We start from the raw sequence: 27,043 nt of genomic DNA on the forward strand, positions 1-27,043 counted from the left end.
AGCTCTGGCCCCTGACACTTCTTTGTCTTCTCTGCTGGGTTTTGGCAGGAAGTGAGGATAAGACAGCTGGAATTTCTCTAATCTGTGATTTACAAGGACACATTCCCTGGTTCCCAGCAGTTACTTTTCTTCTGGAATTTTCTCATCTCCCTAAACTCCCCTGCCCACTGTTAATTCTGTTATTTCTGATGGTTTTGCAATTATAGGTATAAACATCACACATTATAATCTGATCTATTCCATTCCTCACTCTGGTTTCAGTTTATATTGTGGTTAATAACAGAGAAACTCTGTCCTTTTCCCTGATCTGATTCGAGTTTCCAACGAGCCGACTCTGGGCAATGGAATGTCTTATCAGTGTTGCCATGGTGATCTGTCTGCAGTGAAGAGCCTGTTTGAGTTTCTAACTCAGACTAAACTTCTCTATCCCATAATACACATTATATCAGACATTTCACCTCAATGTATATTTAGCCATCTTTTGTCAATCTCAAACACTCAAAAGGTATTCAGAGACACAGACCTTTAAAAATGGGAGAGAGGGGGAGTTAAAGTGTTTAAGAAGCACATGGGATCCTAGCTTTTACAATTCAGGGTGTAGAGTACAAAAGGACAAAGGTCATGTAAGCCTGTACAAATCATCGGTTTGGCTGCAGATAGAATATTAGGTCAAGTTATGGGGATTTTACACCAGTAAGGATGTCGAGGCCATGGAGAGAGTGCAGAGGAGATTCACTGAGATGAATCCAGGGAAGAGAGACTTTAATTATCAGGAGAGATTCCAGAAACTGGGGAACTTTTCATGAGAACAAAGGGTCATTGGAGATCTGAGGGAGGAGTTCAAAATCCCATCAGGTAAATGAGGAAAAACTATTTCCACTAGTCGGTGAGTCAGTAACTGGAGGAGAACAAAGTGAAATCATTACTGAAAGGCTCAGGCCCATGGGTGAAATATTGAGCAGACAGTACAACAATACTCAGGTCACTCACTGTACCTTGGAGCTGTGGGCGGGGGATAAACTGCTGGCCTCTCTTATCTCTGGGTTAAATATTGTTCTCCAAGAGGTGAAACAAGTCAGTGCTGGAGAATGGGGCATCCTGAGCATTGAGTGTCTGCTAAAATCATTCTCCAGTCAAATCCTGCATGGTTTAGATACAGAGTAAAGCTCCCTCTACAATCTACTGTCCCCAGCAAACATCCCCAGGGCAGCAACAATGTGGGGTTAGTAAAAGAGTAAAGCTCCATCTATACTGTCCCCCTCAAACACTCCCAGGACAGGTACAGCACAGGGTTAGATACTGAGTAGAGCTCCCTCTACACTGTCCACATCAATCACTCCCAGGACAGGTACAGCATGGGGTTAGATACAGAGTAAAGCTCCCTCTACACTGTCCCCATCAAACACTCCCAGGACAGGTACAGCACGGGGTTAGATACTGAGTAAAGCTCCCTCTACACTGTCCACATCAATCACTCCCAGGACAGGTACAGCATGGGGTTAGATACAACATAAATCTCTCTCTGTACTGTCCAATGTTTGGCAGTCATAGATTATGCACTAAGGGAGGTTATGATGTTGTCTTAAGTAGATCTTGAGGTAGAAAGTTGAAATATAATACATAAACTAAACAGATAGAAAGAGCGCATGACTCCTGGAAGGTAAGAGCAGTTTACTGTTCCCAGAGGATGAACAAATGGGTGACACAGGCAGAATGTTGGTATCTGTTGCCAATGGCTGGGGAGGCAGCCCCTTCTGCTTCTTAACTGAAGTGTTGGGAAGTTTTTCTCCAGTCGCCTTCTGTTTGACGGAGGCTGCCCAGCGTGGATCACATCAAAAATCTCTTTTCTGTCCCAAGTGATTGTTTTCCTCTTGAGAGCCTGTTTTTAACCTGTGGGTCATGAGATTCTCTCAGGAATGTCTGTGCTGGAGACATGTGCTTGGCCTGTCCTGTGTTTTTCAATCTGCAAACTGCTGTCGGAATTTTCTTCACAAGGAATATATTGAATATTAACGAGATCTTAAGATTTTAGACATCATTATAGAGCAATTTTCTTACAGATCTCCCCAGCTTGAGTGAGGAAAAATCCTGACTGAGTTTTCACAACTGATTTCTGACTAATCTCGTTATTTCTAAGCTACAAGCTTGTTTTCCTCATTTCTTGTTGATATATCGTAGGTAACACAATAAAGTTACCAGAATAATCTGATCGCCATCAAATTGAATTGGCATTCCTCACATACAGATCACCTCTTTCAATCATATTCCTTATCCTTTTACAGCAGTGCTCCTGATTCTAAATTATTAAAGCAACAGATCCTGCATGGACTTAAAAGATTCTCCAGTTTTCCCTTCACCTGCATCCATCTTGTGGATAATTCTTATTAAGTATTATTTCTCCTTGGCCTCCAACCAACCCCACCCAAATCCCCTTTACTTTAATGTTGCTCCTTCTGACAATTTCCAGTGTGTTTAGTTCTATCTCGATTGTTTTAAAGTCAGTTTCTCCACAGTCTATGTGTCAATACCTTAATGATTTAGAAATGTTGACTCACTCTGCTGCCCACGGTAATCACTTTACGTTAATATAAAAGCAAAAAACTGCGGATGCTGGAAATCCAAAACAAAAACAAAAATACCTGGAAAAACTCAGCAGGTCTGACAGCATCTGCGGAGAGGAATACAGTTAATGTTTCGAGTCCGTATGACTATTCAACAGAACTTTACGTTGTTCTGTTGTCGAATAGCTGAGCATGTTTGAGACCCATTCTTTACTGCAGGTTCAACATGCATTTCCACACGTTAATGATTTCACACATGACAAATCTGTACACTCATACCAGTACGCCAACATCATGGCACACACTCTATCTGATAAAAGCTGTTCTTAGTCTTTCAGGCGATCTTATCAGAAGGTCAAACTGGGTCTTTGTCAAAATATCTTCACTTTACCCCCACTGCATTGGTCTGCAGTAGTGGCCAGACTATCAAATGCATCCACTAAAAAGTTCATAAACAACAATACAAATATCTCCAGAAGCTATCAAGTTAAGAGCCTCCACTACACTTTCCGTTCATGAGAATGGACAGTGATACCAGCTTGATATATTCCATTGAACTACATCAAAGGTGAAGGAAAATAGGGAGTGTGGGGAATTGTGAAGAGGACTCTGAGTGATTCAGTGTGAACACTCAGGTTAGTAAATGGGGCAGGTAGATGTCAGATTGAATTCAACACAGCCGAATATGAACATTTTGTAAGTTACAGTAAAATAAAATATACACCATACAATGAGTACAGCAGCAGGACTGGGACATCCTGTCTCCAAACACATCCCACCCTGTTCACACAGAGAATCCCAGAGTGGGGAACTGGAACATCCTGTCTCCAAACACATCCCACCCTGTTCACACTGAGAATCCCAGTATTTGGGAGGTGACAGCATGTTGAAACAGTGTGGAGAGGAGAGGGAGGTTGGAGGTGGGGCAGTAATTTGCAAGGATGGTGGGGGTCAAAGGTTTGTTTTTTGTTGGTGGGGGGAGGGTGAGAATGACAGATTTGAAGGAGAGAGGGACAGTACCTGAGAGAAAGAACTGTTAACAATCTCAGCGAACATGGGGAAGTTGGGTAATCAGCAGTTTAGTGGGAATAGGGTCAATGGAGCAGGAGGTGGTTCTCATGAACAAGATGAACACTGAGAGGGCAGGAGGGGAGATGGGAGAGAAAATAAAGGAAGATGTGGGTTCAGGGCTTAGACAGTTTAAAGACTTTATAGGAACTTTAGAGACAGTTTGTTCCAGTGGGTTAGTGGAAGGGAGGGAAGCAGCAGAGGCAGCTGATCAGATTGTCTCAATGTCAGTGACAAAGAAGCTGCATAAGCTCCTCACACTTGCTGTTGGAGGTGAGGATGGAGGAGAGAGGGGAGTGGGGGAGAACTTCAAAAGGAACTAACTTGTTTTGGAGATAATACAAAGATTCGACAAACTTTGTTGAGCACAAAGCTGATTCATTTCACTTTTATCCAAAATATGAACCCCTATAACTGGGCTGGAGTTTATTAACATCAGCAGAAACAGGCCCGAATGAATATGGCTCAGTCCTGGTTGTGATTAACAGCAAAATCCAATCACTGTAGTTACTTGTGAACTCGCTGGTGTCTGAGCAGGGCAGATGACTGAGTGAATCCTTTCCCACACTTGGAGCAGGTGAATGGTCTCTCTCCAGTGTGAACACGCTCATGTCTCAGAAGATTGGATGATTGAGTAAATGCCTTTCCACACTCAGAGCAGGTGAACGGCCTCTCCCCAGTGTGACTGCGCCGGTGTACAGTGAGTTCAGATGATGTTTTGAACCCAGTCCCACAGTGAGAGCATCTGAACGGTCTCTCGTCAGTGTGAATCTGTTGATGGCGAATCAGGTTCCCAGAACTTTTAAAACCCTTCCCGCAGTCTGGGCATTTAAATGGTCTCTCCTCGGTGTGAACTCGCTGGTGTATCAGCAGGTGGGTTGAATCAGTGAATCCCTTCCCACACTTAGAGCAGATGAACGGCCTCTCCCCAGTGTGACTGTGCTGATGAGCTTCCAGCTCACACGGGTAACGGAATCCCTTCCCACACTCTCCACATTTCCACGGTTTCTCCCCAGTGTGACTCTGCTTGTGTCTCGAAAGGCCAGATAATTGACTGAAGCCTCGTCCACACACACAACACGCGTACGGTTTCTCCCCACTGTGAATGGTGCTTTTTCCTTCCATGTTCAAAATCCAATGATATTCAGGTTACAATAAATTTGGCAACTCCGTCAGATCCTGATGTGATGTTTGGTTTCAGTTTTCCGGCTGCAAATCCTCCCCTTCTAATTCCCTGTGAAATTGATTTAAAACAGAAAAAAGGGAGTGAGAGAGAACCCACAAAAACACAAAGGCAGGTTGTGAAATTGAGCTGAATGAATCTGGGAATTTGTGGGGCCAGCACTAGGAAAAAGTGACCATGAAAACTGCTGGATTGTCATAAAAACCCAACTGGTTCACTAATGTCCTTCAGGGAATGGCTTGAGGGAATAATGGTCAAATAATATGGAATTAATACAGGAATCTTTTGTTAAAGGTTACTCTGGGTAAATTCACAGTGAAACTTAATTTAACAGAGGTCAAAACTAGTTCACAAAAGTAGCGAGGTTAAATCCCCTCACAACAAAGGTGAGTTTACTGATGAGAAATACACACACCTAAAAAAATGGGATTTCATGGTTCTTGCTATGACATTAACAGACAAGCTACAATACTGGCTCTGATAATTAAAACCCCAAAACAGAGAAATGAAATACTCAGCCCCAATTTTCATTATCTCAATACCTTGACTCAGCAACATTGACCAACAAGACTTTTACGGGAAGACCAGTTTTCAGGAATTATTTCAAAATAACATTTCCTAGAAATTGAATGGGCACGCTCATTATAATAGGTGGTCCTTTCGCCAAATATAGAATACTAATTTTAGTATTTTCGCCAAATATAGAATACTAATTAGAGGAGGTCTGTTAGTGATCAAATAGGTATCTTCTGCCATTAACTATACAACCCCAAAATTCATTATAAATATCTCAACCCAAACTTGAATCTTTAGATTTGTCAGGGGGATTCATCAGGTTCTCGTTGATTGACTTCAGAACTGTTCTGAACGGAGTGAATCTCACATTCTGGAGGTTAAGGAAATATTACTTTCATATTTGATGGATATCCTTACTGTCTGTAGAATTCTTATATCTGTAACAAGGAAAGTTTAAACTTTGGATTCTCATATAGAGATCAGAACTAGTTATCTTTTTGGGATTTATTTAGCTTTGCAAATTATACTCTTTATATACTCACAAGATCGCATGTTTTCTTCTAATAACAGCTGTGTCATCAATGACCTTCCTTCCATCATAAGGTCAAATGTGGGGATGTTGGCTGATGATTGCACAATGTTCAGCACCATTCGTAACTCCTCAGATACTGAAGCAGCCCATGTCCAAATGCAGAAAGACCTGGGCAATATCCAGGCTTGGGCTGACGAGTGGCAAGTTACATTTGCACCACACAAGTGTCAGGCAATGACCATCTCCAACTCGAGAGAATCCAACCATCGCCCCTTGACATTCAACGGCATTACCATCACTGAATCCCCGACTATCAACATCCTGGGGGTTACCATTGACCAGAAACTGAACTGGACTAGCCATATAAATACTGTGGCTACAAGAGCAGATCAGAGGCTAGGAATCACGCGATGAGCAACTCACCTCCTGACTCCCCAAAGCCTGTCCAGCATCCTCAAGGCACAAGTCAGGAGTGTGTTGGAATATTCCCCACTTGCCTGAATAAGTGCAGTTCCCACAACACTCAAGAAGCTTGACACCATTCCAGACAAAGCAGCCTGCTTGATTGGCACCACATCCACAAACATTCACTCCCTCTACCACCTTCGCACAGTAGCAGAATGTGTACCATCCACAAGATGCACTGCAGGAATTCAACGAGGCTACTTAGACAGCAACTTTCACACCCACGACCACTACCATCCAGAAGGACAAGAGGAGCGGATAGATGGGGACACCACCACCTGGAAATTCCCCTCCAATTCACTCACCACCCTGACTTGCAGACATATCACCATTCCTTCACTGTTACTGGGTCAAAATCCTGGAACTCCCTTCCTAAGTGCACTGTGGGTGTACCTACACCACATGGAGTGCAGTGGTTCAAGAAGGCAGCTCACCAACAGCTTCTCAAGAGCAACTAGGGATGGGCAAGAAATGCTGGCCCAGCCAGTGAAGCCCACATCCATCCAGCTGCAGGATCCATCGCTCCCTCCCGAACGAATAAAAAAAAGTGAGAGAGAGATGGAGGCAGTGTGGAAGGAGAATGATTTCAAACATCTGCAACACAACCAGAGCATTGACAGAATCTCCCAAACCCTCAACCTCCACCACCCAGAAGGACCAGGGTGGCAGGTATATGTGAAGACCATCACCTCCAAGTTCCCCTCCAAGTCACACACCGTCCTGACTTGTCTGACATTCAGCACTGGATGAACAGAAATTTCCTCCATTTAAATGTTGGGAAGACTGAAGCCATTGTCTTCAGTCCCCACTACAAACTCCACTCCCTATCCACCGACTCCATCCCTCTCCCTGACAACTGTCTGAGGCTGAACAAGACTGTTCACAACCATGGTGAAATATTTCACCCCAAGATGAGCTTCCACCTACATATCCACATCATCACCAAGACCACCTATTTCCACCTCAGTAACATCTATTGACTCCACCCCAGTATCAGCTCATCTGCTGCTGAAACTCTCATCCATTTCTTTGTTACCTCTAGACTTTACTATCCTAATGCACTCCCGGCCGGCCCCCCACATTCAATCTCCCTGTAATCTTCAAGTCATCCAAAACCCTGCTGCCCGTGTGCTTACTTGCACCAAGTCTTGTTCACCAATCGCCTCTGTGCTCACTGACCTACAAAGATCCCTGTTTTAGAAGCACCTACATTTTCAAATTCTCATCCTTGTTTTCCTCCATGGTTGTGATCATCTCTATCTCTGTAACCTCCTCCAGCCACACACCCCTCTGAGATCTCGACACTTATCTAATTCCAGCCTCCTGAACATTTCTGATTTTAATTGCTCCACCATTGGTGACCATTCTTTCAGTTGCCTCGACCTCAAGCTCTGGAATTTCTTCCTTAAACTTCTCTACCTCACTTTCTCCCCTTTAAGATTCTCCTTAAAACCTACCTCTCTGACCAAGCTTTTGGTCACCTGACCTAATATCTCCTTATGTGGCTCAGTGTCAAATGTTACTTTGTAACATTTCTGTGAAATGCCTTGTGATGTTTTATTATGTTACAGGCACATTGTAAATTATTGTCACTGACTTGGACATATATCGTTGTTCTGCCTCATCAATAAGACATTGTAACTCAAAGCGTGAAGCAGTTTGATGGACAAGTTGTTCCCATTGTGTCATCATTGAAAAGATTCCAAAAACATTGCCCCCTACAAAGATGGCGGCCGCGCATGCGCCCTGTTGTACATTGCCTCCAACAAAGATGGCGGCCATCTCCCCCGGGTCGGGAACTGGGAAAAAGCTGCGGCCTCGCTCGATACAAACAGGTGACGGTCTCCCCGGCATCATTCCCGGGATTTGCTTCTTATACAACATATTTGCAAAGCCTCTCCGCCCACCCGGCGGACCCATCGCTCCCTCCTCCCCGCCATTCACCCACTCACCGATTGAGGCTCAGAGAAAGATCCATCTGTCCATCGCCATTACTAACACTGCGCATGCTTCACCCCCTGCCCGGCCCTGCCCCTCATTCACTCCGATTGGTTGGAGGACCAGCCGCCACATCCGGTCCTGCAGTCCCGCCCCCTCTTCCTATTGGTCCGGAGCTGCCGTCAATCAGCCGGGCATTGTGACGGTTTCAAATGGGGAGAGCGGCCACTAACTCAGCCTGACTTGCTGATTCTTGGCAGCATTTTCTGTTTGGGAATTAGAGCTAGAGATGGATGGTCAGTTCCCCTCTGTCCGGGGGGGATTCACATTCATTTCCCTAGTGCACTGATTATCACCTTTACTTTACATGAGAAAGTCCCCGGTTCAATCCCGGCTGGAAGCTTTGTGTTTACAATTGTTATTCAGGAGGAATTAACAGTGAGTTTAGTTTCATGTCGAACCCCCCTGTCCCCCTACACTTATTGTCTCATTCTTCAAAAGCTCCTTCTTCACCTCTAAACAGGGAACGATAAATCAGAAAACTGATCCACTGTGATCCAAAAGCAAGATACTGCAGATACTGGAAATCCAACCTCAAAACAGCAAACGTTGGAAACACTCAGCAGTTCAAACAGCCTCTATGGAGAGGGAAACTGAGCGAATGTTTCAGGTGACCTTTTAACCAAACTGGAAGAATTTAGAGATTCAATACTTTACAAACAAATACAGAGTCAGTAAAAAGAGAGAGTGAGAGGGGGAAAGAACAAACGGTCTTGTGATAAGATGGAAGGCTGGAGCGATTAAATGACAAACGGGATGATAGTGCAAGGCAACATTGGAGACAAGGAAATCGACTAATGGGACAAGAGGAGAAACAAAAAATAGGCCCAGAGGAAGTACAAATGGTGACAGCAGAATCATCACCAGCACCTACTATATGAAAAAAATGGGAGTGGTAGTTATGATCTGAAATTGTTGAAATGAATGTTGAGCCTGGAAGGTTGTAAAGTCTCTAATCAAAGATGAGCTGCTGTTCCTCCAGCTTCCATTGAGATTAATTGGAACAATGCAGGAGGCTGAGGACAGAAAGGTCAGATAGGGAGTGGGTGGAGAATTAAACTGGTAAATGGCTTGAAGCTCAGGATCATGACTGCAGACCGAATGATGATGATCCATACAGCAGTCACCCAATCGGTATTTGGTCTCCACAGTGTAGAGGAGATCACATCGTGAGCAGTGAATACATATCAGTAGATACCAAGAAGTACAAGAAAATCACTTTGCCACCTGGAAAGTGTGTTTGGGGACGTGGAATGTTGGTAGGGAGGAGGTGAAAGGGTGGGTGCTGAATCGGCTGTGCTTGAATGTAAATGATTCACAGTGTTGTTCAAAAGAACACAAGAAATAAAAGCAGGGGTAGACGGTTCGTCCCCTTGAGCCTGCTCCATCATTGAATGATCTTCCACCTCCACTCTACTTCCCCTCCCCCACCCCCTCCATATCCATTGATTCGCTGAAAGTCCAAATATTAATGGATTTCCATCTTTAATACGCTTATGATGGAGAACAATAAATTCAATTGAAGTTTTAATCTGGAAAATGTACAAACAAGGTGCTCTTGAACTGCAAATTCACTTCCTCACTCCTTGGCAATCACGTTAACTGTACTTTCCACTGGCCCCGTGCAGAAATCTAGTCATTTTCTGACTTTTTAAAAAAGAGGTCGCCTATTTAAACAGAGATGAGGCTGAGTTGTTTTCTCTCAAAGGATGGTGAGTTTTTGGAACTCTCTTCCTGAAAAGGTGGTGAAAGCAGAGTCTTTAAATATTTTTGAGGCAGAGGTGGATAGATTCATCATAAGCAAAGAGGTGATAGGTTATTAGATGCAGATCTGAGGTTAATATCAGATCAGCCATGGTCTTATTAAATGGTGGATCAGGCTCGAGGGGCCGAATTGCTTACTCCTGCTCCTTTTTCGGATGTTACTGACAATTCAGAGTTTAAATGTTCTGTGTATGGGAAGAAAAATAATTTGTTCACATTTGCCTGCTGAAACTCCAGTGAGTTCACCTCTAACTATAGGGAGGCATTCTGCAGTTATTTACACCCAGGACAGAACTATGGCAGAGGGCGCGTGCACTTTGTTTGTCACATCAATTGACTTCATGCTGTTATATCTTGGCTCTGGGCTTCAATCGTCATCGGGTCACAAAACACAATTTTCAGTTCATAAAATTGGCTTTTCAATGGCGGCGCGGTTACCCAGCATTCAAATGGGAGCAGAATGTGCCCTATCCTCACGTTAGTAGCTCCCTGCACATGCGCATCAGAGTGTGAGCGAAATGCGCATGTGCCTTGCTGCCTGTTTCATGAGCATGCGCAGTGCTGGTCTGTGACTGAAGGTGCTCACAGCGGATGAGAGAATGTCGAGTGGAGCAAACTAACTGAGTTAGTGGGTGTGTGAGGAGGAATGGAGCCAGCGGAGTGGATAGGGAGGCTTCATAAAGACACAGTGCAAGCCGCAAACTCCAAATAACAAGGTACAGGTCTTGTGTTTGCAGAAAACGGGCCGCAAAATTCTGGATTTCTCCCTTTGCCAGGCCCGGGGTAACGGCCGCCATCTTTATAGGGGGCAATGTGCAGCAGGGCGCATGCGCGATCATCCTGGTTCGGGTAGCAGGAGGAGAATGTTGCGAATTTCTCAGATAAAAGCAAAATACTGCGGATGCTGGAAATCTAGAGCAAAAACAAAAATACCTGGAAAAACTCAGCAGGTCTGACAGCATCTGCAGAGAGGAATACAGCTAACGTTTTGAGTCCGAATGACTCTTCATCAGAACTAAGGAAAAATAGAAAAGAGGTGAAATATCAGCTGGTTTATGGGGGGTGGGACAGGTAGAGCTGGATAAAGGGCCAGTGATAGGTGGAGATTGCCAAAAGATGTCATAGACAAATGGACAAAGGTGTTGAGGGTGGTGATATTAGCTAAGAAATGTAATAATGGGGACATTAAGGGTAGAAAGCAGGACGAGCAAGGGACAGATAGCCCTAGTGGGGGTGGGGTTGGGGGAAGGGATCGAAATAGGCTAAAAGGTAGAGATAAAACAACATCTGCCCCTTTACTTCCCCCCTCCTCACCGTTCAAGGGCCCAAATACTCCTTTCAAGTGAAGCAGCATTTCACTTGCACTTCCCTCAATTTAGTCTACTGCATTCGCCGCTCCCAATGCGGTTTCCTCTACATTGGAGAAACCAAACACAGACTGGGTGACCGCTTTGCTGAACACCTTCAGTCTGTCCGCAAGCATGACCCAGACCTTCTTGTCGCTTGCCATTTCAACACACCACCCTGCTCTCATGCCCACATGTCTGTCCTTGGCCTGCTGCATTGCTCCAATGAAGCTCAATGCAAACTGGAGGAACAGCACCTCATCTTCCAACTAGGCACTTTACAGCCTTCTGGACTGAATATTGAGTTCAACAATTTTAGATCATGAACTCTCTCCTCCATCCCCACTCCTTTTCCGATCCCCCTTTTTTTCCAATATATATAGATTTTTCTTTTCCCACCTATTTCCATTATTTTTAAATGTATTTCCATCTATTGTTTTATCTCTACCTTTTAGCCTTTTTCAATTCCTTCAACCCACCCCACCCCCACTAGGGCTATCTGTACCTTGCTTGTCCTGCTTTCTACCCTTAATTAGCACATTCCTTAGATAATATCACCACCTTCAACACCTCTTTGTCCTTTTGTCTATGACATCTTGTGGTTATCTCCACCTATCACTGGCCCACTATCCAGCTCTTTCTGCCCCACCCCACACCCCACCTTAAACCAGCTTATATTTCACCTCTTCTATTTTTACTTAGTTCTGTTGAAGAGTCATATGGACTCGAAACGTTAACTGTGTTCCTCTCCGCAGATGCTGCCAGATCTGCTGAGTTTTTCCAGGTATTTCTATTTTTGTTTTGGATTTCCAGCATCCGCAGTTTTTTGCTTGTATCTGTAACAATGGCTGCTGATCCTACCCAGGATGTTCCGTGGGTTCGAATACGGTCTATCTCCATCAGCAGGGACACAACCCGCATTAGTTCCACTGTTTTGAATCAAATTTTCAATTTATCCGTGAAGTCTGCAAATCTGTTGTCTTCCTGTTTATGTCTGCAGTTCTTCACCTCCTTAACTCTCTGCGCCATTGTTGCCACCTGCACATTGTGACAACCGATCTTCAATGAGAAAATTAACAACTTTTCGATAGAGCGGTTTCTGGGGCACATGGTATTGTGGGAGCGCTGGCCGCCATTACTCAGCTGCTGTCGCTGAGAGTTTTCATGCAATCTGAAGGCCGATCTTAATCGGGTAATGCCGTCTGACCTGCTAGGTATTTAAAGTATTTTATCTCTTAATTTCAGACCCAGCCTTGGAGAGTTTTGCTTTCGTTTTATTGTTTTTTTTAGAACTGAGTCCAGAAACACAGACAGACCAATTCGGAGCCGGTTTGAATTTGGGTGGGTGTTGGATGGGGGTCTTTATTTGTTGCATCAGTTTGAACTGGAGTGTATTTCACTCCGAGGATTTTGGAACACAGTCAATTTCCAATGTGAGACTGTCAAGGGAAGTAGATTCTGGGGGAGATTCGGTTGCTAAACGGACACTATCCATTCATTTAAGAGCATTGTTTTAGTAACAAATATTTTCATCTGAGATTTTTTTGTTAACTCCATTCTTGGTATTTGGGTAACAAGTCAAGCAGTTATTGTCAATTCCCTGTTGTCTGTTGGTCAGATGTTGGTGGGCCATCTTCCTGAACAGCTGCAGCCACTGTGGTTAAGGTGCTGTTTGGTAAGGAGTTACATAATTTTCACTCAGTGATGATATATGTCCAAATCAACCACAACAAGTTGTATTTATGTAGCACGCTGGATATTATAAAATATTCCAAAGTATTTCACAGGAATATTATATTCCAATAATTGACACTGAGGCACATAAGGAGACGTCAGGGCAGATGATCAGAAGTTTGGTCAAAGGGATGGTGATAAGGAGAGTCTTACAGTTTGAGAGAGAGGCAGAGAGGTCTAAGGAGTGAATTCCAGAGCTTATGGCCTGGGCAGCTGAAGGCACGGTCACCAATGGTGGGTCAGTTAAAATCAGGGATGCTCAATAGGCCAGAATCGGATAACCACAGACATCTTGGAGCGTGGCAGGATATTATTGAGATAGTGAGGGGCTAGGTCATTGATGGAATTTGAAAAAAGGATGAGAATTTGAACATTTCAGGTGCTGCTTAACCAGGAGCCTATGTAGCTCAGTGAGCACAGGGGTGTTGGATGAACGAGACTTAGTGTGAGTAAGGCCACGGGAAGCAAAGTTTTAAATCACCCCATCTTTATGTGGGAGGCTAGGAATAGTCCGGTTTAGAGGGAACAAAGGAATGGATGAGTTTCAGCAGCAGATGAGCCAAGGCAGGAGTGAAGGTTGGCAATGTTCCTTCACCCACACCTATACCTTTACAGATGTATACAGATTTTTAAGGATAACTCAAGTCACAAAAGCTATTTTATACTTTAATGTACATAGTAAATACCCAGTCCATATAAACCTATAACACCGTGTAGCCAGACACACCACACTCTGACCTCAAGTGACAGATGTCACCTCAACCAGATGCTATGGATCTCTCCTCAACTCCCCCCAGACGCTTGTCTCACCGTGAGCCAACCAGTCTCACTGAATTCCGTCCTTCACACGAGAGTTTCCAATCTCCACTTTCCAAAACCTCGCCTTGGAATCTTCTCCCAAACTGACCTTTTCTCTCAGACACCTTTCACAAGGGTTCACCTCCAGGGTTTCGAACTCTCCTTCTGATGTTCCTCCTCCCTGGGTAACCACATGCATTCGAGCTGTCTTCCATGCACTCTCTCTCACCAACTCAGCCGTCAACAGTACACCACTGCTTCACATGCCCATAGCAAAGAATTACAGACCTTCAGTTGGCTCTTTAAACCTTCTTGCTTCTTGCAAACTTTCCTCACTTAAAAACTGAAGCTTGGAGCCTTTCTCTCTGCCCCTCACTCTTAACTTCACTTAACAGGATGTTTTCCCAGGTTCCTGTCCTTCCTTTGTCCACAAGGTCTTCTTTGGACTTCCCCCTCTTCCACTCTCCTGGATTTTTAGGGGTTTTCTTTAGCTTGGAACTTCCATCTGTCCCCTTTGCTCCAGTCTTTCTGGCAGCAACTTCAAAACCAGCCGAACTCCCAACAGGTTCCAAATAAAACTGCTGCCTTTCTTCTTCTGTGTGTGTGTCTGTGGGAGGAACCTGCCTATCTGTACACCCCCGCCTCCATCCCTCCACCCCAAGTGCTAAGCAATAGCACTGTTGTTTCTCCTCTTGTGTATTAATTTTTACTTTATATGGATTGTAAACGTCTCATTAAAAATGCAAGCAGCCTTTTAATATGACACTAAAACATTTAGCCTTGCTTAACATGCAGATACAGAAAAACAAAACAAACCTAAACTTTAAAGCTAAGAGTCATTCCTAATACCCACAAATACAAAGATAACATAATAAAACTATCTCTATATCCTAACAGGACCGAAGACAATGACTTAAGTCTTCCCAATATTTAAATGGAGGAAATTTGTGTTCATCCAGGACCGGATGTCAGACAGTCATGTCTATGTGTGAGGGAAACTTGGAGGTCATGGTGTTCACATACACCTGCTATCCTGGTCCTTCTAGCTAGTGGAGTTTGAGGGATTGGGAGATTCTGTCAAAGTTCTAGTCGAGTTGTAGACATATAAAATCCTTCTCCTTCACCCCTTGCCTCTCTCATCTCCCTCTCTCTTTCCTCCCATAGATGCTGGACTTTTGTATTGGTTCTGGCCAGTTGGCAGGTTCCCTGTTCTGGTGGACATTAGCGAACTAGCTGGGTCCAGCAGCTTTGATGGTCAATTTTCCAAGTGCCGGCCCCACAGGTTACCAGATTCATTCATCTCAATTTCACAACCTGCCTTTGTGTTTTTGTGGGTTCTCTCTCACTCCCTTTTCCCTGTTGTAAATCAATTTCACAGGGGATTAGAAGGAGAGGATTTGCAGTCGGGATACTGAAACCAAACATCACACCAAGACCTTACAGAGTCGCCCAATTTATCGTAATCTGAATATCATCGGATTTTGAACATGGAAGGAAAAAGCACCGTTCACAGTGGGAAGAAATTGCACATCTGTTCTGTGTGTGGACGAGACTTCAGCCGATTATCTGGTCTGTCGAGACACAAGCGCAGTCACAATGGGGAGATATCGTGTAAATGTGGGGATTGTGGGAAAGAATGCAATTTCCTGTCTAAGCTGGAAACTCATCAGTGCAGCCACACTGGGGAGAGACCATTCACCTGCTCTGAGTGTGGAAAGGGATTCACTCTGTCATCCAACTTACAAAGACACCACAGAACTCACACTGGGGAAAGGCCATTCACCTGCTCTGAGTGTGGAAAGGGATTCACTCAGTCATCGAACCTATGGACACACCAGCTAGTTCACTCTGACGAGAGACCTTTTAAATGTCCAGACTGTGGGAAGTGCTATAAAAGTTCCGGGGAGCTGATTCGTCATCAACGGGTTCACACTGATGAGAGGCCATTCAGGTGCTCTCAGTGTGGGGCTGGGTTCAGGAGGCCAGTGCACCTCACTGAACACCAGCGCACTCACACTGGGGAGAGGCCGTTCACCTGCCCGAAGTGTGGGAAACGATTCATTACCTCATCCCATTGGCTGAGACACCAGCGAGTTCACACAGGTGAGAGGCCGTTCACCTGCACAAACTGTGGGAAAGGATTCATTACCTCAACCCACCTGCAGTCACACCAGCAAGTTCACTCTGCAGAGAGACAGCTCACCTGCCCTGTATGTGGGAAAGGATTCACTGGGTCCACTGTCCTGCCGAAGCACCAGCGAATTCACAGAGAAGAAGCCGTTCAGCTGTACTTTCTGTAGAAAGAGATTCAGGTCTTCATCCAACCTCAAAGTGCACCAGCGAGTTCACACTGGAGAGAGGAGGTTCACCTGCTCCAAGTGTGGGAAAGGATTCACTCAGTCATCCAGCCTGCTGACATACCAGCGAATTCACACTGAGGAGAGACCATTCAGCTGTACTTCCTGTGGAAAGAGATTCAGGTCTTCATCCAACTCCAAAGTACACCAGCGAATTCACACTGAAGAGAGGCCATTCACCTGCTCCGACTGTGGGAAGGAATTCACTCAGTTATACCACCTGTTGAAACACCAGTGAGTTCATAAGTGACTGCAGGGATTGGATTCTGCTGTTAATCACATCCAGGATGAAAAGTCTGACAATATTAGGCTTGTTTCTGCTGATGTTAATAATCCATGTAACTGGGCTGGAGTTTAATACTCTGGATCTATAGCTGGTTGTGTTCTCAGGGCTGCAGTGTCCCTTTAAGAACCGCTGCCTCTGATCTTTCCCCATAATTCAGGAACTCTCATCAGAAATTAGTTTACAACAAGATTCTGAACTTTTACTTCGATCCTAAATTGATTTTTGGTACGAACTCTACAATCCAGTATCTGAGAGGTTCCACTGATTAACATCTCCAATTAGAAAGTGCTGATTAATCCTTGCTGACAATTCTTACTGACTTGCACATTATTCACAGTAACACCTCCATTATCCATCAGGAAGAAGGGGAATGGGAATTGGTGGAGAATCGAGAGTTCCCAAATGTTACCCATCCCGCCTGGTACAGAAATCCCCTCGGCACGGGAATGGAGACAAGTTCAATCCAAGTAACGGACTGTAAGTAATCACTGTCTAATAACCCTATAAAAAGGTTAAAATAGGCTCTCGAGAGCAAAGAGATTTTGAAGCGATTCGTATTGACTTCAGCCCAACACCCACACTCCCCACACCAGTTAACCATTCAGAAGAGACTGCCACCACCAGCTACCGAGACCAGCACTCACTCTGTGTCCTCCAGGACCAGTAATCCATTCTAACCTGTCATGGGTCGTGTGTTTCTCGTGTCTATTTAGGTTCTGCATCATATTTAAACTGTCGCTTCTCAATAAACTACTTTAAAATCACTTCTGCGCTCAACCCCCTTTTCAGGTAATCTGTGACTCCCGAACCTAAATCTTACAAGTGGTGTTAGGAGTGGGATCGGAGTGATCGAGACCATAGGCTTGAGAAGCAACACACTTACTTAACTGTGAATGGAGAAGTTCCTAAGTGAAGCCAGGAGTATACAATGGCATTGACATATTACAGGGAGCGACTGATAGATAGTCTGACAGAGAAAACAGGCAGGCCGGGGGTGAGATATATCCTGGGAATTAGTGAAAAGTGTGACCGGGATTACGAGTATATCCTCAATAGGATTTCTAAAGAGGGTCAGAAAGGACAGATTAAGTTGATAAAGGTCCAGACTGAGTTCGAAAATACCCACAAGGTGGATGCAGGTGAATAGAGAGCTGGAGAATCTTTAAAGTCCGTGCATGAACCTTTGTTTGAACCAGATGTACTTACAACATGCCAATAATTTAGAATTTAGAATTGTGTGAGATGATTGACAGGTGGGGAGGATGAATCTGAGATGATAGTTATGACATTTTAGTGGAAAAGTTTTGACATTCACTCTTGGTGGCTGCTCAATGGTTTGTGTTGCTGATTCTGATCATTCTAGTAGCTTTAGTGTGTTATCTACAGTTTGTCATCAAGAACTTAGGAAAACAAGCTCATCGCTTAGAAATAGTGAGGTTAGTCAGAAATCAGTTGTGAGAAGTCAGTAAGGATATTCCCTTCTCAAGCTGGGGAGATCTGTGAGAAACCAGTCTAATAACCTTATAAAATTGTCAGAAATTTATTATTGCAATTACCCTCTCATTCTCTGTCTCTCACTCTCTGTCTGTCTGTCTCTCTCATGAAGAAAGCTTCCTGGGTTGAGAAACACAGGACAGTGAGGCCTGTTTCTCTGCCAAGGAGATGTCTCTGGCACAGACCCTGAAAAAAGACAAGCTTGTTCGGGTGAGGGTGTCTCATGACCCATACGTAAATCAACTGTCTGAGTAAAGGGTAAACAGGATGTCCCAGCAAGTGATGAGCCACAAAAGACTTCATGAACTTCCAATGGAAATAGGAGGGGTTACCTTGAATATCTGTCCCTTGCTAACGGACAATTGGAAAAGTTATTGACATGAGACCCCCAGAAATGAGATATATAAACTGGCTTTCGAGAGAGAAAATAACGTCAGACAGTGAAGAGCTTCTTGAAGTGACCCATCCATCCATCCACAGATGCTCCTCTTCACTGGAAATGTGAGAGACAAGATTGTAGATGTGGCCTAATGTACAATGAATGATCAGTTTAATAGTGGAAAGTTCTACTCAAGCCCCTGAACCAACAGACAGAGAGTCTGTTGCCGTGGTCACTGAGTGCGCTCTGTACATGTGCGAACCCCGAACTAGTGCAGAGCGATCAGTCCAAATCACTTTGGAAAGTTACTTGTGGATCTGCTTCCACCAGTCATTCAGACAATGTGTTCCAGATCATCAGAACTCACTGAGTAAAATAATCTCTCCTCATCTCCATCCTGGATTCTTTGCCAATTATTTTAAAGCTCTGTTTTGTGGTTACCAACCATCCTGCCAATGAAAACAATTTCTCCCTGTGTAGATGAAAACTCCTCAAAAATCTCTGCATCTCTATTAAAGCACCCCTTAACCTTCTCTGCTCTAAAGAGAACAATCCCAGCTTCTCCAGTCTGTCAATAGAACTGAAACCCCCTATCCCTGATACTATTCTGGGAAATTTTCCCCACACCCTCTCCAAGGCCTTGACATCTTTACTAAAGTGTGTTGCTCAAAATTGAACATAATATTTCAGCTGAGGATTAATCAGTGACTTATAAAGATTCAGGATAACTGCCTTGCTTTTGTACTCCTTGTCTCCATTAATAAACCGAGGACCCCATGAGCTTTTTATTAAACAGCTTGGTCACACTTTTCCTACACTCTGTTTAAAATTGTACCATTTAATTTATTCTGCCTCTCCTCATTCTTTGTTTCAAAATACATCATTGACTGTGAGTCACTTTGGGATGATCTGAGATGTGGAAGATGATAAATGAACACAACTTTCTGTCTTTTCTACAGCTGATTTGAAGTTGTAGATTTTACTTCAAAGATTAAATTGGGATCAATATTCAAAGTTAACTATTTTACTGCAGCTGGTAGTCAGTGAATTAAGAGGAAAGATCCCAGGCGGCGGTTCTTCAAGGTACACTGTAGGCCCGACAGCTCAATCAGCTCCACTCTCAGCTCAGGAGAGCTCAACAACTCCACATCCTGTCCACAGGGGAGTTCTCCTGGTGCAGTGGGACCAACATTCGTGCTTTAACAAACAGCACCAAAAAAACACAGATTAATCAGTTACTTGTGTGATTGTTGTTTGTGGAATCTTACTTTGCGCATCTGGCTGTCATGAAACAGAAGCAACTTGTCTTTATCTAACATGTTTAATGTAATAAAACATCCCAAGGTGCTTCAGAGGAGGTTTGTAAAGAAACATTTGACACCCAGTCACAGAGAGCGATATTCGGGTAAATGGACAAAATCTTGATTGGAGAGGCAGATTTTAACCAGCATCTTAAATCAGGAGAGAGCTGGAGGGGGTGGAGAGGTTTAGGGAGGGAATTTCAGGGTTTCACACCGAGGCACGGCCACCAATGGTGCAGTAATTAAAATCAGGGATGTTCAAGAGGACAGAATGAGAGGAGCACAGATATCTCAGAGGGTGAGCGATTGGAGATTACAGAGATCAGGAGGGACGAGGCCATGGAGGGATTTGTAAACAAGGATGTGAATTTTAAACTAGAGGCACTGTTTGACCAGGAGCCAGTGTAGATCAGAGAGCACAGGGGTGATGGGTGAACAGGGCTTAGCCTGATAAACCTCATGGACAGCAGAGTTTTGGATGATCTCACGTTTCTGTGTGGGGGTGGGCTGAATGTGAGGGGCCGGCCAGGAATGTATTGGAATTGTCAAGTCTAAAGGTAACACGGACGTGGATGAGGGTTTGAACAGCAGATGAGGTGGGGACATGTGATGTCATGGAGATTGAAATCCTAGAGGGACACCAAGTCCAAGGACTGTGCAGAGGAAAGTGAGTTTGGAGATGGGGTGGAATTTTAGGGTGGTGGGGTCAAGTGTTTTTTCAGGTGATAACAGTGGATTTAAAGGTGAAAGGGACAGTACCAAGAGAGAGAGAGCCATTAACAATATCAGCTGAGATAGGGAAGCTGGGTGATCAGTAGTTTAATGAGAATGGGGTCAATACAGCAGAAGACAAGATGAGCACTGAGAGGATGTGAGGGGAGAGAAACTGGGGAAAAATATGAGTTCAGGTCTCTGACAAGGGGAACTTTAGAGACAGTTTGTCCTGGTGGGCTAGTGGAAGGGAGGGAAGCAGCAGAGGCAGCTGATCGGATTGTCTCAATCTTAGTGACAAAGAAGCTCCATGAACTCCTCACACTTGTTGTTGGAGGTGAGGATGGAGGAGACAGGGGAGAGGGAGAGTCCTTCAAAAGGAACTGACTTGTGTTAAAGATATTAAAAATGTTCAACATACTGTGTGTTTAATACAAAGCTGATTTATTTAACTTCATCCAGAATATTTAGCACCTCTAACATGGTTGGAGCTTTTCAACATCAGCAAAAACAAACTCCGATGAAATTTGTTCAGTCCTGGATGTGATCAACAACAAAATCCAATCACTGTAGTTACTTGTGAACTCGCTGGTGTGTCAGCAGGTGGGATGACTGAGTGAATCCCTTCCCACACTCGGAGCAGGTGAATGGTCTCTCCCCAGTGTAAATTCGATGGTGTCTAAAAAGGGTGGATGAATCAATGAACCCCTTCCCACACCCTGAGCAGGTGTTCGGTCTCTCCCCAGGGTGTACTCGGTGGTGTGTCAGCAGGTGGGATAACTGAGTGAATCCCTTTCTACACTCGGAGCAGGAGAACAGCCTTTCCCCAGTGTGAATTCGCTGGTGTACAGTGAGGTGAGATGAGTGCCTGAATCCGGTCCCACATTGAGAGCACCTGAACGGTGTCTCATCAGTGTGAACACGTTGATGGCTCAACAGTTCCTCAGAACTTTTAAAGCACTTCCCGCAGTCCAAACATTTGAAATGCCTCTCATCAGCGTTGAATCGCTGGTGTCTCAGCAGGTTGGATAATTGAGTGAATCCCTGCCCACATACAGAGCAGGTGAACGGCCTCTCCCCAGTGTGAACTCACTGGTGTCTCAGCAGGTTGGATGACTGAATGAATCCCTTTCCACATTCGGAGCAGGTGAACGGTCTCTCCCCAGTGTGAACTCGCTGATGAGTTTCAAGCTGAGATAGGGAATTGAATCTCTTCCCACAATCCCCACATTTCCACAGTTTCTCCTCTGTAAACACTGCTTTTTCCTTCCATTATCAAGCTTGATGGATCATGTGACTCTGTCAGATCCTGATGTGATGTTTGGTTTCAGTTTCCCGACTGTAAATCCTCCCCTTCTAATACCCTGTGAAATTGATTTAAAACAGAAAAAGGGAGTGAGAGAGAACCCACAAAAACACAAAGGCAGGTTGTGAAATTGAGCCTGAATGAACCTAGGAATTTGTGGGGCCGGCACTAGGAAAAAGTGACCATGAAAACTGCTGGATTGTTGTAAAAACCCAACTGGTTCACTAATGTTCTTCAGGGAAGGGAACCTGCCACCCCATCTGGGCCTACACAAGACTCTGGCCTCTGTGGGAGGAGCGCGAGTGTGAGAGGAAGGGTGAGAGAGAAGCGAAGGAGAGAGAATATCTTGACATATACAAATAGAACAGAAATACATCAGGTTCTTGCAAACCACCAACGTCCACCACCTAGAAGGACCAGGGTAGCAGGTGTGTGTGAACACCGTTACCTCAAAGTTCTCTTCAAAGTCACACAACATCCAATACTGGGTGAGCAGAAATTTCCTCCATTTAAATGTTGGGAAGACTGAAGCCATTGTCTTCAGTCCCCGCTACAACCTCCACTGCCCAAAGACCAACTCCATCCCTCTCCCTGACAACTGTCTGAGACTGAACCAGACTGTTCACAACCATAGTGAAATATTTCACCCCAAGATGAGCTTCCAACCACATATCCACATCATCATCAAGACCACCATTACCTTCTCAAAGGGTAACAAGAGATGGGCAGTTTATATAATAGACTTGCTACCAACGCCCACACACCCCGAATTAAAAGCCTGTACAGAAGTATTTGTTTTAAAACAATACACTTTTTAGAAGAACATAAGAAATAGGAGAGCGATGTTGCACCATTTAATAATCTTCTACTTCAACACCATTTCCCCACACTATCCCCAAATTAGTTAACCTTCTGTAACTATTCTCACATCCTCTGAGATTTGTAGATATATTTTATTTCTCTACTTTCTCTCATTGTCTATCCTTTGTCATTATAGCTTCACTCATTGATCACTTCCTGTTTCCCCCTAAATTTTACATATCATTCATTTGCTTTCTTTCTGTATTCTCTCTCTCTCTCTCAGAATCTGTGGGTTTGAGAGTCCAAGGTCAGAAACTTCAACACCTCATTAAGATGCTTAAGCTGAGCAGATTCTCTGTTCTCTACTGTATCTTATATTGATTCATAAATCAGAATAAACATGAAACTCCCGTGTGTCCACAGTCACTTACACGAGGTCAGCCCACTGGATGGAACCTCGGGTGCCCTGAGCTTGATCTCCAGTGTCTCCAGTCCCGACAGCCCCCTTACATCAGTATCCCCTCACTTTTATACCCTGTAGTGATCCAGCTCTGGCCCCTAACTCTTCGTCTTCTCTGCTGGGTTTTAGCAGGAAGTGAGGAAAGCTGGAATTTCTCTAATCTATGATTCACAAGGACACATTCCCTGTTTCCCAGCAGTTACTTTTCTTCAGGAATTTTCTCATCTCCCTAAACTCCCCAGCCCACTGTTAATTCTGTTATTTTAGATAGCTTCACAATTATAGGTATAAACATCAAACATTATAATCTCATCTATTCCATTCCTCTCTGGTTTCAGTTTATATTGTGGTTAATAACAGACAAACTCTGTCCTTTCCCCTGATCTGATTCGAGTTTCCAATGAGCTGATTCTGTGCAATGGAATGTCTTATCAGTGTTGCCATGGTGACCTGTCTGCAGTGAAGAGCCTGTTTGAGTTTCTAACTCAGACTAAACATCTCTATCCCATAACACACGTTATATCAGACATTTTACCTCAATGTCTTTTAGCCATGTTACAAGGGGTTCAGTAACATAAATATTTAAATTTGAAGGACAACTTTAAAATGCTGTTTGAACCTGTTACTCCACTTTTCTTTATAAAATTAATTTGTAAATCATTGGTTAGGCTGCATTTAGAATATTGAGTCTAATTTTGGGCATCTTAGAACAGGAATGATGTCAAGGCCATGGAGAGGGTGCAGGAGGGATTTACAGAGACAATACCATGGATGAAAGGCTACAGCACAAAAGGAGGCAATTTGGCCCATTGTGCCTTTGCCAGCTCTTTGGAGGAGCGATCTGAATAATCCACTCCCCTGCTGTTTCCCCATGGCCCTGTCAATGTTTTCCTTCAAGCATTTCTCCAATTCCCATTTAAAAGTTACTGTTGAATCTGCTCCCACCAAACTTTCAGACAGTGTATTCCAGATGATAACAACTGACTGTGGAATGAAATGTTTTCTAATGGTGACCTGACTGCTGTCAAACTCCTGTTTGTGTTTCTAACTTAATTCCAACTTCTCTTTCCCATGAGGAGAGACTGGAGAAACTGGGGGTCTTTTCATTAGAACAAAGCAGGATGAGAGGAGATGTGAGAAAGGAGTTCAAAACTGGATCAAGGACGTGGTCCAAAATATTCCAGACACTCCTTGTCTTTCAGGATCTGTATCTGGGGGAGAAGCTGATGGGTTTATCTCATCATGATCGAGGTGAACAGCTATTGTCAGAATCAAACATTCCATAGAACCATAGAAAAGTTACAGCACAGAAAGAGGCCATTCGGCCCATTTTGTCCATGCCTGACCGAGGACACCCAGGTGCCCTTTCTAATCCCACCTTCCTGCACCCGGCCCATAGCCCTGCAGCTTACAGAACTTTAGGCGCAGATCCACATACTTTGTAAAAGAGTTTAAAGTTTCTGCCTCTACCACCAACTTGGGCAGCAAATTCCAGACACCCACTACCCTCTGCGTAAAAAAGTTCTTCCTCATGTCCCCCCTAAACCTTCTGCCCCTTATCTTGAATCTATGTCCCCTGGTTCTAGAATTCTCCATCAAGGGAAACAATTTTATTCTGTCCATTCTATATATTTCCCTCATAATTTAGTACACCTCAATCAAGTCACCTCTCAGCCTTCTTTGTTCTAAGGAAAATAACCCCAACCTATCCAATCTCTCCTCATAGCTACTCTTTTCTAACCCTGGAAACATTCTTGTAAACCTCCTCTGCACTCTCTGCAGAGCTATTACGTCCTTCCTGTAATGTGGTGACCAGAACTGCACACAATACTCCAGTTGTGACCTCACCAGTGTTTTATACAATTCCAACATTATATCCTTACTTTTATATTCTATATCTCTGCCAATGAAGGAGAGCATTCCATGTGCCTTCTTTACAAACTTGTCTACTTGAACTGCTGCCTTCAGGGACCTGTGTGCTTGTACGCCAAGATCTCTCACTTCATCTACCCCTCTTAGTATATTCCCATTTATTTTGTAATCCCTGTAACTGTTTGAACTCCCTAAATGTATGACCTCTCACTTCTCCATGTTAAAATCCATCCACACTTTACCGCCCACTCCACCAACCCATCTATATTGCCAGTCAAATACAGCACAGATTAGATACAGAGTAAACCCATCAGCCTGTCCCCTGGATACAGATACTGAGGGACAGGGAGTGTCCGGGACAATGACATTTCTCACTCAGTAAGGTAACCATTGATCCTGTATCTCTGCCCATTAATCCTGAGCTCCACACGGCTCGAATCCTCCTCCTGTTTCCCTTCCTGTAACAGCACTGAGCTAAAGCCAGCCCATAATGAGCAGAGCTCAGGGAGAATGGTTACTAGGCACTGCAGTGATGTCATAAAGCAGCATCATTCAGCCCAACTGGTCCTCTCCCTGTCCCTTTAAAGGTGGAAAACTGGGACATCCTGTCTCCAAACACATCCCACCCTGTTCACACTGAGAATCCCAGGGTGGAGAACTGGGACATCCTGTCTCCAAACACATCCCACCCTGTTCACACTGAGAATCCCAGGGTGGAGAACTGGGACATCCTGTCTCCAAACACATCCCACCCTGTTCACACTGAGAATCCCAGGATGGGGAACTGGGACATCCTGTCTTCAAACACATCCCACCCTGTTCACACTGAGAATCCCAGGGTGGGGAACTGGGACATCCTGCCTCCAAACACATTCCATCCTGTTCACACTGAGAATCCCATGGGGCTTTTGTTGGTTGATTACCTTCAACACTTTGAAATTGAGAACAATCTGAGGTTCCAGGTGGAAAGGAACAGTTGTTTCCATGTATGTTGGTATATGGATGATTTTTTTCCGTATGCCTGGCTAACTCAGTCGGTAGAGCGTGTGACCCTTAACCTCAGGGTCGTGGGTTTATGCCCCACTTTTGCTTTTATTCTTGCTGCTTTTAGCGCCCACCGAATCCCTGCGGCAGCTGTGAAACTTGCAAGGCAGACATTAACCACTGAAAGCAACTGATGCACATTAAATTCAAATCACTTTCATGTCGGATCTATTTCTGCTTCTGTCCCTCCAGCTCCCTCTGCCCGTCCAGCTCCCAGGTCAATTAGCTGCTTGATGCAGACACAGTCAGTTCATGGGAATGTAAGACACAATGCCATAGGCTTGCAGACCATAGAGTAAAAAGACACCAGGATCTCATCTTTCTGATTCTCCCAGATACTGATTACAGGAATGTGCACAGTGCCGATTATCCACAGTCACGCTCTCCTTCCAGTCTTGTGTACGTTGTTCAGCTTTGAAATTGCTCATATTTTCACACTGGATTTCAATGTGAAGAAAGCAGAGCTGTCGTTGGCTGAAGAATTGGTTTGTGTTGAGTTTAAACATGCAGTTTTGTGGTAAAAGAGATCTGAAATTATTTTTTTAAATGGTAAAAGCTGCGTAGATAAACCACACCGGAAGAAGATTTGACAGCATTTCTGGTGGTCCAGTGGTTAGGATTCGGTGCTTTTAGCGCCTCAGGTGGTGTCGGATTCTTGGTCAGGGAATGAAGATTTATTGATCTTGTGAAATGGTTAAAAACGAGTGTTGCGAATTTATTGATTGAAAACATTTAACATTTGCACCGGAGTCAGTGGAAGGGGAGTTGGAGTTGATGGTATTGATACTGAAATAGAACAGAAGCAAAGCTGCAACAATACTTCATAAGGCCCCACAAGCCTCCTCCGTCACTTCATAAGATCATGGCGGATCTCAAGCCCCAACAGCAATTTCCCACCCGATCCCGATGACCCTTCATTCCCTTAGAGTCCAAAAATCAGGAGAATTTTTGGATAAAAGCAAATGCTGTGGTCGCTGGAAATATGAAATAAAAACAGAAAATGCTGTAAAAACTCAGCGGCCTGGCAGTATCTGTTGGGGAGAGAAACGGATTAAACGTCGCAAGTC

At 44.3% G+C, this 27,043-nt stretch overlaps 3 protein-coding genes across 3 annotated transcripts in view; 2 read left to right on the forward strand and 1 right to left on the reverse strand.

Annotated features, from left to right (window-relative positions):
* LOC144697531 (uncharacterized) overlaps positions 1 to 27,043 on the forward strand; it is a 161,592-nt gene that overhangs the window by 132,037 nt on the left and 2,512 nt on the right. The window lies entirely within an intron of this gene.
* Positions 1 to 27,043, reverse strand: part of LOC144697464 (uncharacterized) — a 98,073-nt gene that overhangs the window by 37,123 nt on the left and 33,907 nt on the right. The window contains exon 4 of the mRNA XM_078569435.1: positions 4,141 to 4,662. Coding sequence (XP_078425561.1) covers positions 4,141 to 4,662 — 522 coding nt within the window. The remainder of the gene's footprint in view (positions 1 to 4,140; positions 4,663 to 27,043) is intronic.
* Positions 9,048 to 27,043, forward strand: part of LOC144697486 (uncharacterized) — a 352,987-nt gene continuing 334,991 nt past the window's right edge. Inside the window, exon 1 of the mRNA XM_078569475.1 lies at positions 9,048 to 9,218. Coding sequence (XP_078425601.1) covers positions 9,201 to 9,218 — 18 coding nt within the window. The 5' untranslated portion in view covers positions 9,048 to 9,200. The remainder of the gene's footprint in view (positions 9,219 to 27,043) is intronic.

The sequence above is a fragment of the Cetorhinus maximus genome, chromosome 23 (assembly GCF_964194155.1).
Source record: "Cetorhinus maximus chromosome 23, sCetMax3.hap1.1, whole genome shotgun sequence".
NCBI classification, from domain to species: Eukaryota; Metazoa; Chordata; class Chondrichthyes; order Lamniformes; family Cetorhinidae; genus Cetorhinus; species Cetorhinus maximus.